Here is a 12,609-nt window from a genome sequence, read left to right as displayed (position 1 = left end):
GTGGTTCAGCCAAAGACAGTTTGGGATAAGCCTCCCTCATGCTCTGCTCATCCTCCCAGGTGGCCTCGTCAGGCCCTAAGTGCTGCCACTACATTTTAACCTGGTGGATAGTCCTTTTCTACAGCTCGACTCTTCTCCGATCTAATATGTTCACTGGCTCGACCATGAACTCTCCTTCCGGTTCCACCTGAAACACACAGTATTCAGTTTAGCTGCTTACTAGCATCATATTTTAGTTTACATCTATTAACAGCCTTTTCTCACCTGAATATCTTGCCAACTTATTATGTGCCTAGGGTCATAGACATATTTCTTTAAAACTGATACATGGAAGACATTATGAACCCGGATATGGCTGGGTAGGGCTAGCTGATAAGCTACTGGCCCTACTCGCGCCAAAATCTGGAAAGGCCCACAGAAGCGTGGTGCCAGTTTGGCACAAGCATTCCATTGAAGGGTACTTTTCCTAGCTCAGATTCTGACATACACGTGCTCACCAACCTGATATTCTTTAAATGTCCTCTTCCGATCTGCAAAGTTTTTCTGTCTGTCCTGAGCTATTTTCAAATTAGCTCGGACCCTTTTGACCATAACTTCCATCTCCTCCAACATCTCAGGACCCAACAAGAGTTTGTCCTCCGGTCCGCACCAACTGGATGGTGTACGGCATTTCCGGCCATAAAGCACTTCGAATGGACTCATCCTTAAGGATGCATGGTATCCATTGTTATAGGCAAATTCCACCAGATGTAAATACTCCTCCCATCGAGTGGGTTGTTGCATCACGTAAGATCTCAACATATCTTCCACCACTTGATTCACCCGCTCAGTCTGCCCGTCAGTCTGCGGATGATAAGCGGTACTGAAGTTCAGTTGAGTTCCCAGACCTTCAAACAAGGTTCGCCAAAAAACTGAGGTGAATTTCACATCACGATCGGATATTATTGTTTTTGGCAGCCCATGGAGTTTAAATACATTCTGCATAAAAACGTTGGCGATTTGAGCCGCACGATAGGTGGATTGAACCGGTATAAAGTGAGCTGACTTACTGAGTTTGTCTACTACAACCATTATAGAGTCATTGTTCTTCTTGGATTTTGGCAATCCCGTTATAAAATCCATGGTAATGGTCTCCCATTTCCATTCTGGTATAGGTAGTGGCTGTAGTAAACCCGCAGGGTGCTGATGTTCAACCTTAACCTGCTGGCACTCTAAGCATCGCGCCAGATACTCCACCACATCCCTCTTCATGCCTGGCCAGTGGTACTCTTTCCGAAGCGAGGTGATCAATTTTTGGTAGCCCGGATGTCCCGCATAAGGACTTTTATGATATTCATCCAGAATCTTTTCTTTAATGCCACTTTGATTGGGTACATAAACCCTCTTTTGTAGCACAAAATTCCGGCTGCATTCAAGGTGTACCCTTTTTATATCATGTGGGTATTTTTATCTTGAGCAGCGGCCCTTTCAAGTTCTTTATCAAGGGTGGACAGTCCCTTACTAATACCGATTTCATAAAGACAGTGCACTTTTCGACTCAGTGCATCAACTACCCTATTTTCTTTTCCTTTTAAATGCTTAATTTCAAAATCGAAACCCCCCAAAAAGTCCACCCATCTTGCTTGTCTCGCGTTTAAGGTTGGTTGACTAAAGTAGCTAGTCAAACTATGGTGATCAGTCATCAGCAAAAATTTTCTTCCCACTAGATAATGGCGCCACATTTTCAGCGCATGAACCACCGCGGTTAATTCCAGATCATAGGCGGAATACTTTTGTTCATGCTCTTTTAATTTTCGGGATTCATATGCGATCACCTTACCTTCCTGCATTAACACCCCACCTACGCCCTCTTTACTTGCATCTGTGCAAACTACATATTCCTTCTCTGGGTCTGCAACATTCAGCACAGGTGCGGTGGTGAGCAGGTATTTGAGCTGCTCAAAGCTCCGTTGACAATCTGCTGTCCACTTAAACACTTTCCCCTTCTTTTGCAAAGAGGTGATAGGGTATGCAACCTTGGAAAAACCTTCTACGAACCGTCGGTAATAACCAGCCAACCCCATGAAGGATCGAATATCTGCTACATCTTTGGGTGTTGGCCATTCCATTATGGTTTTGATCTTTTCGGGATCCACAGCTATACCCTCTTTTGAAATGATGTGTCCCAAATATTGAATCTGTTCTTTATAAAAATCACATTTATTTAATTTGCCATATAGCTGATGCTCCCGTAGCGTCTGTAACACTATTCTGAGATGCTCCTCATGCTCTTTAATATTCCGGGAATATATAAGTATATCATCAATAAAGATTAACACGAACTTGTCTAAGTATTGATGAAATACACTATTCATCAAGCACATAAATGTCGCAGGTGCATTAGTCAACCCAAAAGGCAGGACCACAAACTCATAGTGTCCATAACGAGTACGAAAAGCGGTTTTAGCTATGTCCTCATCCTTTATTATGATTTGATGATAGCCCGACCTCAGGTCAATCTTTGAAAAGATTGTCGCCCCCTTCACCTGATCGAACAGCTCATCAATGCGGGGTAGAGGATACTTATTTTTGACCGTCAGTTTGTTCAGCTGCCTATAGTCTATGCACATACGAAGAGTTCCATCCTTTTTCCTAACAAACAGCACAGGAGCCCCCCAAGGAGATACACTGGGGCGGATATACTTCTTATCCAACAACTCTTGCAGCTGCATCTTTAACTCAGTTAATTCTGGCACACTCATCCGGTAGGGTGCACGGGATACTGGGGCTGCACCGGGTACCAATTCGATGGTAAAATCCAAATCCCGTTTGGGTGGCAGCCCTAGGATTTCTTCTAGAAATACATCAGCAAAATCTCGCACCACCGGAATATTTTCCACTGTCATAATTTTATTCTCAGACCCAACATACCCCACCTGAATTGCATATAATTGGCATTTCTTCCGCACGCTTTTAGCTAGCTGTGAGGCCGTAATTGGCCGGATCTGCACCGGTTTTTGGATGCCTTGAATTTCTTTTTCCACTCCCAGTTCATCTCGGTACGAAATGGTTTTTGTTTTACAGTTAATTACAGACCATCACTTTTCCAGCCAATCCATTCCTATCAGTACATCATAAGATCCAAGAGGGAGTACATTCAGTTCTGTTGTTATTGTCTGACCAGCTAACCTTAATGGGCAGTTGCTGACCTTCGTCAGCACTCATCCTTTGGCCCCCGTGGCCAGCTGTACTAACCAAGGATTTTTAAACTTAACAGTTTGCAACCTGCAGCTTTCCACAACTTTGGGACTTACATAGCTTAAAGTAGCTCCTGGGTCTACTAAAATAGAAACAGTTCGATCATAGAGCTTACCTTCAAACTCAATCATGGTTGGCTGGTAGTCAGCTTGTCGATCCTCAAGTGCTGCATTTATTCTGGGCATGGATCTGGCCACGTCTCCCACTGTAGAAGCTTCATAAATCTGGGACAACTGGTCGCTTTCCTTCTGATGAGGACAATTCTTAATATAATGGGGTCCACCACAACCCCAACACTAAACCAGTGGCCTTGTTGCACCTTCATTATCCGTTCTAACCTGTTGTTTGTAGTATTTAGAGTCAGCAGGTGGCTTAAATCTGATCTGACTCCTTGATGGATTTTTAGTGCTGGCTCCTTTCGAAAATCCTTTGTGGAAGCTGTTGCGAGCTCCCTTAATTCCCACAGCCACTCTATTGCTCTTCTTGTCTGCCCATCGCTTCCCAAAACCTTCTCCTTTTTGTTTGCTCTGCTGGTAACAGAGTCTAGCCTTCCGAATGGCTTCGTCCATCGTCTTCGGATTATCAAACTCGATTCTTTCTCGCATTGCCAGAGGTAGGCTGCTTACAAACCGCTGCACCTTAGCCTTCTCCTCTCGAATGTACGGTACATAACGGAGCAGAGACGTAAATTTGGTTACAAACTCATCTATGGTCTGCTGTCCCAGCCGCAGATCATGAAATTCTCGTGCTTTTTCATCATAGAAGCGTTCTGTCAGGTATTTTTCCTTAAAATACTTTTGAAAAGCCTCCCAAGTCACATCCTGCTCACTCACCCCCCACACCATCTTGACCTCTTCCCACCATAATGTGGCCTTGGCCTGCAGCTGGAATATAGCCAGCCGAGCTTTAAGATGGTGATCATACTCGTACACTTGGAAATACTTATTCATATTGATCAGCCATGCTTCCGCAGCTTCTTCTGACTCCCCATCAAACTGAGGTGGCTTAATCTTTCGAAACTCACCTTGTAATTCCATTCGCGGTCTTTTTGGAGTTTGATATTCGGAAGCGTTAACAGACTTCTCTCCTCGCGTCTCGGCTCTTTCCTCTGCTTCCTCCTGTTCTGTATGATAGCTCTGTTCATCTGTTACTCGTGTCTGTTCAGGTCTAGGATGGGACTGTTGATGATGTTGTTTATCTGATAAACTTTTCAGAATCCTCTCCTGTTCCATGTTTAATCTTGCATTGTCCTCCCGTAAACGGGCCATTTCGTCCTTCAGCTCCTGGACTGTCCTCAATATAGCCGAATCAGTATTGCGGCCTTCTGCCCCCAGTTGTACCCATAACTCAGGATTTCCCTGAGGATGAGCTACATTATCTGGTTGTCCCAAGTTCCTATGAGGAGCGCTACTGGTTCGTCTCATCCTGCTGCAACCTGTACAAGATTAACTAATTCAACAGCTGTGATTATATACTTCAGTATACTCTTAGTTTGGTTGTCATGACACTATTTATGCATTACTGTTTTTATTAAAGTTTACCCGAGGTCACAGTGTTGTAACCGGGGCTCTGATACCAATTTGTCACACTCTGTTACAAAAGTAAAAAAAAAAAAAATTAATCTCTTTTTACCAGCTTACAATTACAATATGCTTATACATATGAATTGCATGGAGCCTCCACGTACTTCTGGTACATATATATATGGTTTCGATCTTTATGAGCATTCTGATATACATATATAATGTTTCAACCTTTATGAACATTACGTTCTAAAACTTCACTTTAATATATATTGCAAGGGTTATGTTTGGTTCATATTCATCCATAGATTATTTATGCCCATATTCGGGTTTTAGCAATGTTTATCCATATTAACATTTTCATGCAGCAATATGGATACAATTCCAAGACATGTCCTGGTACAGTGTTATGTTCACCCTCATAAACGATTCGTTTATGGCATTTACTAAGCAGCGTACTGAGCTGCATCTCCGAGGCGCTGATGTGGTGTTGCTCTGCCCGATTTCGGCGCTTTGTCACTGAGTGTCATCCACCTAGCTTGATCGACGGTCATCCTGCAAGGTGCCATGTGCTGTGGCGTGTTCAAAACTCCAAGTGCCATGAGGACAAATTCCTCAGGCTCTGCCATTTCGCGCTCAGGTCTTTTCCCGGTTCCTCTTCGCTGATTGAACGATGGATAGGAGTTCTATTGGATCGAGGGTTGAGGTTACGCCACGGGGTAGGGTTTGCGTTGAAGTATTTAAAAGTATTCTTTATACAGACTTGTTATTGTTTCATGTTGAGCTACTGTATGCCGCCCGAAGTGCTGAGGTTCTCTGGCAGATCCGGGAACCCATCCTCAGTGCGAAGAACACAGGGGTATGCTGTTGTTATTCCTCCGGTCTTAGGTATATTTAATGTTCATTTACTTACCCTCCTTTGCCATCATTTACCCAGGGCGACCATGCCTCCGAATTTGTTTACTGCTCTCAGTTTTGTTGTTGGTTTATGGCCTTCACAGTTTCGAGCAGGTTCTAACCCTTTACATTATCGTGCCAGGGAGATGCTTCGGCAACCAGCCGGCACCGTGGAAGTCAGGTTCCTTCCTCCGCTGTCCCTCTACAGGTAAGAATTGGACGGTACCATATGACCTGCGTTTTAGTTGTTCTTTTCTTTACGGGGCATTATCTGAGTTATAATTCATCTGAACAGGGATGCCGAGGTTTATTCTCTAGCATTCGGTCCCTGCGACTTATAACCAGGGTTTCTTGCTGCGATGTTACATGTTTTCGTTTCTAAATTTATATGGCTAATTGCAACAGTTCTTGTTTTGTTATGCGACTACTGTCGGAACCCCGCCAAGCGCTGTTTGCTGGTTTAAGCTGTATATATGTGTTCTTTTGGTTTCTGGGTCATGCACAGTTCGTAAACAATGTTTCTAGGCAATGTTGCCACAGTATTTATAATATAATCTCTTAACTGTTTAGTTCAGACTTATTATGTGTTAATGTTATCTGGGTATAGCCCGAGTTCTGCTTAGAAATGTTCGTAGGGAATCTCGCTTACAACTCGACTTTAATGTGCATTCAGATTGTATATGAATCTCCTTTCAATTTCTTTACAGATATAATGATTGCTCTATGGTGGCCTTATCTTGTTTTAATTCGGCAATGGAGCCCTGCCGGCTAAGCATTCACTTACGCCTAGCGGCGCTGACTCTGGAGAGCCGGGTCTCTGGCAATTACCGTGTGCATGCATAAATGTTAGGGTTTCTTTTCGTTTTGTTTTCGCGGTATAGAAATTCCTCAGTCTGAGAACAAATCTATATTCCGCTTGTGTATTTTACTCGACTGTTTTTCCTGTATAACAGCAGGGGTATTTTGTTCTACCAGAGCTTATATTATGGTTCGCCAACGAGAATTCGGCCTGCTCGTTATTTCGATTAATAGTTGACTTTCCATTGTTTAATGTTGCTATATTACAATATAAGAAGCTATTTATCTGCTTATGGTTCGATTCTCTCTAAATGTTATCTGCATGAGAGTACAGAGTAAAGTTATTGTTTTCTTTTCTGTTTGATGTTTATTCTACTGTCGGTATTACAGAGTTTTCAATTTCTTACGCGTTCAATACTTGCATTCATAAATATAGGTACAGAATCGGTCTCTGCCGAATACATAAGAACAGTTTTCTTTTTTTTTTCTTTGTCAAGAAAACGAATAGAATACTCTTCACTATTCTATGCGCACACACAGAACCACATTGCAAATTCATAGTTAGTAAGCTCAGTAATCCTTACCTGTTTAACAGCAAACCTGTGCGTAATGCTTGTCAACCACCCGTCCGTAGGAAGATCCTCCTCGATCTTCCACCCCCAAGCACATTAGCAGATCCTCTCGTCTGCAATCTCACTGGCTATGCCAGATTTCGCTATCTGATCCTAACCAGACGTAGCGAGTGTAGGAATTTTCTTCCTCACAAACATGCCATCCAATCACTACCGGACATAGCATTCCTTTCTCCCTTTCTGCCATCTGATCCTAACCAGACTTGGCATTTTCCCCCCTTTTCCTCCTGGGGTCTCAACTGCCTCTTGAAGGTAGTTAGGGTTTTTTTATTTTTTAACCACCTTCACAGTGATTGGCCATAATTAATCATGTATCCAGATTGAATAATGATAACACCATTAATTAACATATTGGTTAACAATACTAAACAACAGAGTTTTTATATTTCATGAAACAGAGTTTATCTCATAGCTAAACTTACTAATTTACCAATATTACACCTCATGAGGGGCGTCACAATTTCGTATTTATAAAATACTTTTTCGTATTTATAAAATATTTATTCTTATAAAAATATTTATAAAAATAGTTCAATTTATTTTAAAGATATTTATAATTTATTGATCTATTTTTTAATTCAATAACATTTAATAATATAATAAAAACTCTCTCTATCTTTATCTATCATTTGATTTTACAATATTTATTCAACATTGTATTTGAAATAATAGATTTATAATTATTATTTTTTAAATATTATATTTCAATTTTATATTAAGAATCAAATCACTTGTTTGGGGTAGCGAATTGGTAATGGTTGTTATTTTTAAATATTATATTTCAATTTTATATTAAGAATCAAATCACTTGTTTGGGGTAGCAAATTGGTAATGGCTATGGAAGTGAAGTCTCACCCAATCAGAAGTTTTGGGTTCAAATATTGTGTTATCTCCCTAATAAGGATGAGAAGTTTGACATGATGAAGAAATTAAACTCTTTATTAAGTAGTAAAGAAATTATATAACTACCTCATATTAAGGAGTAGTTTTCTTTTCACATTCAATTATTTAATTTTTCTATATAAATTTGATTCAAAATTAAGGTGGAAATTAAAGATTTTATTTCTGACATTGATTTTTTTGTTATTACTATTTTTTATTTTTTTAATGTAAATATTATTTTATTATCTTTACATGTTATGATACATACATGAATACATCATATTTACATTGGGAATAATTGTTTTTTTGTTCCATTTTATTAAAGCAATAAAAGTTTAAAAAAAAAATCTGAAAAGTTTATTTTATTTTCTTAATATTTTAAAGATTGTGGTTTAAAATGGTTGTATTCAATGGTGGAAAGTGAAGACTTATCCACCATACTTACCCCCATTTCTCCATTTTATTGAGTCAAAATATCTTAGCTCGAGTGGTTTATGTGGCACATATGAAATAGTTGTATCTGGTGTAGCAATTGCATCCGATCATGAAAAAGTAATTTTTTTAAGGTAAAAAAATTGTTTTCTTCAAAAGCAAGAGTAGAAAAAATGAAATTAAGTAGATCAGTCTCTCACTAGGGTGGCCTGACTAGATTTATAATTGACTCTCCCCAAGGATGAGAGGGTCATTCAAGTGAAAAATGATCTAAAAGTAAATATAGAAAAATAGATACTCTCTCCAAAACATCTCAGTAGAACAAAGTTTACAACATAAGTAAAAATATATAGACATGGTCAATAACTAGGCAGAGTGATATGAATCACAACTTGTAACCTAGATATGCTCCTTAAATCCCTTGCATGTTTTCCTAGCTGAGGGTGGAATGCCAATATGTTATTTAATTTATTCCATTCTCCAATCCAAGTGCCTCAAATGTTGGTTTGGGTGATTGAGGTAGTGGAGAATATCAATTTTGTGCTCATGACTATCCATGAGGGTGTAGCCCAAAAGAAATTCCATTTCCCAATAAATACCCAAGGTCTGCATCTTTTTGTTGAAGTGACCTCTCATGTGGCCTATGTCCAAAATCCAAGTGGTCCATTCAATGAGCACCTCTAAATAGAATCTTCTCCCTTTTCACATGCGATTTCATCTTGGATATGGTTTGGAATGAATTCATATTAATGCAATGAAAATCCCTCCAGTCAATGGTGTATATGGGTATTTTCCTTGTGGACTAGCTCTTAGTAGTCTCTGGTTCCCATTTGAACCTGTTCCCTCTAACAAGGCATGGGGGATAAGATAGTGAAGAAAAGAATATTGGAAACATTAATAGAGAATAGATAGATGTGATAGGACAAGGGAGAATGCATGCTAATCAAAGGTTAATCCCGATAAACAACAATCAAAGTTTATTTCAAGTAGGAATAGGAAACATTTTCATACAAGTGAAGGGGGTAAGAATGAAAACACACTATGAAAATAACCACCCATGAATAGAAACAAGAAAAATTACGGAAATTTGATGGTAAAACTGATATTTGAAATGTACAATTCTAAATAGAAATGGAAATAGGAGGTACATAATACATGATTAGATATCCTAAATAGGCTACCACTATAGGAGTATAGGATAGACATGAAAACTTGTTTATGGTAGAGGGAAAACCAACTAGGGTAAAGGCCCAAGGATGGAAGAAGACTATATGGAGGTTAAAAGGAAGTGATAGTGAAATGACCCTGAAACATAATACATGCATAGACTCTTTAACCACAACAGATCAAAAGCTATAGGGTAACAATTCTTTACTAGCTTTGAGATGACATTATTCCATAGAAATTGAAATAGCTCTACTTGTGTGTTGCAGTTTTCACATTTTTATAACAATTGCACTATGGTAAATATGACTTTTTTTTACTAGATATCCCACCATTGATATTTCTCCTTATCCCTAATTCTTTTTAGACCAATCCAACTCTACAACACTCTCTCCACCAGGATCAGCTCCACGAAAAGGAACATGTTAAAATCCATGGTTAAAACACTAAGGCACATAGGCTTCACACATGTGATGCTACTCAAAACAAGTGCTAAACATCTTGATGCAATTATAGAAATCTGCTTGGAATGATATGCCTTAATGGCCCTTCTCTTACCATAGTTCGCGAACATTAAAACATTCTCAAGGGCATGTTGCCATGTCCCCTAGCCCATTGATCATGTGGGATGGATGTAACCACCCATTTCCTCCTCATAATTCATCTTATCCAAGTCTGATTAGTCCTTCTAAAATAACTTCCAATAAGTTTCCTTCAGCAAGGATTCCAACATAAGGCACCAAGTGGGTGATATTCGTTGAGACAATTCTAATCACCCATCATTTAAGAATATGTTAGAAATTGTATTTCCTATCACTTGGACATACATTGGGATCAATAAAAGAATGTGATAAATGAGGTAATATACATTTTCCAATAGACATTCCAACCTTTAGCTTTAGGAAACCTTATGTAGTCAAGCGTCATTTTGAATTTTCCTTATCATGCTTACAACTACTTGAGAATCCCCTTCTACCAAGGTCTTGCTGACGAAAATTGATTGAATATGCTCTAATAATATATAGAGAGCCATTAATTCCACCACATTTTTGTTTTTAAGTATCATCATTCTATAGCATATAAGTAGAGGTAGACCCACATGATCTCTCTCTCTCTCTCTCTTGATATATATATATATATATATATATATATATATATATATATATATATATATATATATATATATATATATATATATATCATCTAGCTGTAGGGTGACCTTTTGAAGCATCATTGAAATTCAATTTCAGGAAGGTAGAGAGGGAATCTGGGAAGATGAATTGGAGGGATGTGTGGTGGAGAGTGAAGGGAAGAACAATGATGGATGGGGTATGGGGCACTAGGCTTGCATGAGTTAATCTTTAGTACCATAACTTTTCCAATCCTAAGGGTACTAGTTAAGACGAAGAATAGAATCATTAATCTATTGAGTAATAGAATTCAAAATAGATTCAAAATCGATATAAGATCCATTAAAGATTCTTCTATTTCATTCTTTTCATATGTCTAAGAGGAGGGAGCCAAGGGAGAGGGTCTAGATGCAACTTAGGTTTGGATTGGAGAAAGCCTAGCTTCACCAACTAACTATATTGTTCGAAATATTTGAGTGATTACTATCAAATTGGAAAAACACTCAACCTATTTATTCCTTAAGCTCCTAGAAAACATGCAATGATTAAAATAATGCTCTAGATTCTTAGAATAAAGATGGAAAAGGGCACACCTTAAGGGTAACTTGTAGTTTCCTTTCTAAATATTATGTTCATTTAGTAGCTTATGTTAAAGAATCAACCACATAAAGATAGATATTTTTGGCCATACATTTTCCCACTAAATCTTGAGCCAACCTTCTTCCAATTATCGATATTAATGACCCTCTTCTAAATGAAAGGCCCATTATACAAAAGGAAACTCGTTCTATCACCATCTCCAATTATTGTGTAGTCACCTTCACTATTGGCCCTTTCCAATATACTATGGTGTGTGATGTTTCTTTGCTCAATTTTGTCGATCTATTACTTAGGATTCCATATCAATAGGTTAGGTACATTGTTTATCTAGTTAAAGATCATCAATATCACCTTCATCATGAGGCTTAAACCAATGTTCTCACATCCTCTTCACTTAAATCAACACAACCTCCTACTAGATTAAGAAAGTCATTTTGAACCAATGTGTTTCTTTGTGTTTGGTTTCTGCTAAAAAAATATAAACTCACTAATATGATACCCCCATATATGGTTCCCATTCTCCAAAAAATGTATATGTATTAATAAAAACCACAGTGTTTCCCCCAACATTCTCTACCGATAACACAATCATTCTTATGCCTGGTGTTTCTTTCCAAATTCCCTATCCTATTGCCTCACTCCTTGAGAGGTAGTTGAGATAGAATTCCAACTTTAACAACCGCTAACATCGTGCCATATTAAGTATTCATCCTCCCCGTATGCATCTCCTACTTTCATTATTCCTAAAAAAAATGACTCCAAAGAGAACATAGGGACATATTACCATTCCCTTAAAAAAGGCAACATTAAAAAATGATGTCCCCTACCCCAAATTGAGGATTTGTTCACTAAGATATTTTGGAAACAAAGAATGGCATACCCATTCTACAGATACTAATAATGACAAAGGAAACATCTCATAATTTATTTGATGTTTCTAAAATGTGTATATACTTTTCCCTTGAAAAAGGAAGGAAATATCTAAATAATATTTTGTTTTTTCCATGAAAAACTATTTGTAATCAATTTAGTCAGAAGATACTTAGATGCCAACCCTTAGCTTGTCATTGATCTGGTTTACCCAATTTTTTTGTCTGGGTTGGAGGATCGCACAACATTACTTCATGTTTCTTTGTTTCATGAGATTTTCCTATTGTTATGTGCTCCTATTTGGTTTCCTCAACCACGACATCATAGTGGTTATTTGATTACTTTTCTTCCCTGGAAGGCTTCAACTATTGTTTCCTTCCTTTTTACGCTTTGCTCCCACTTTTCTGAAACCCTCAGGGTCTTGTCTAAGTGAGCTCTTCACGT

The 12,609-nt window shown here is 38.5% G+C and overlaps 1 protein-coding gene across 1 annotated transcript; it reads right to left on the bottom strand.

Annotated features, from left to right (window-relative positions):
• Positions 1 to 471: 471 nt before the first annotated feature.
• Positions 472 to 5,389, bottom strand: LOC149253324 (uncharacterized). Its single transcript, XM_089454440.1, has 9 exons — positions 5,208 to 5,389; positions 4,779 to 4,804; positions 4,445 to 4,672; positions 3,576 to 4,261; positions 3,353 to 3,485; positions 3,135 to 3,224; positions 2,526 to 3,034; positions 1,815 to 2,144; positions 472 to 1,383 (listed from the first exon to the last, which is right to left on the bottom strand). Exons 1-9 carry the CDS (start codon positions 5,387 to 5,389, stop codon positions 472 to 474), a joined length of 3,096 nt encoding a protein of 1,031 aa, XP_089310566.1.
• Positions 5,390 to 12,609: the final 7,220 nt, after the last annotated feature.

The sequence above is a fragment of the Pinus tabuliformis genome, chromosome 7 (genome assembly GCF_031772625.1).
Source record: "Pinus tabuliformis cultivar Carrire ecotype Pingquan chromosome 7, CPIR1, whole genome shotgun sequence".
NCBI lineage: Eukaryota > Viridiplantae > Streptophyta > Pinopsida > Pinales > Pinaceae > Pinus > Pinus tabuliformis.
The sequence above is the reverse complement of the archived record's forward strand: the minus strand, read 5'-3'. Positions and strand labels throughout refer to the sequence as shown.

Coding starts and splice junctions, on each gene's coding strand:
- LOC149253324 (XM_089454440.1), bottom strand. CDS start 5,389: ATGGCAGAGCCTGAGGAATTTGTCCTCATGGCACTTGGAGTTTTGAAC. Junction 4,673..4,778: donor TTACAACACTGTGACCTCGG/GTAAACTTTAAT, acceptor AATCTTGTACAG/GTTGCAGCAGGATGAGACGA. Junction 1,384..1,814: donor TGTTAATGCAGGAAGGTAAG/GTGATCGCATAT, acceptor GTGCTACAAAAG/AGGGTTTATGTACCCAATCA.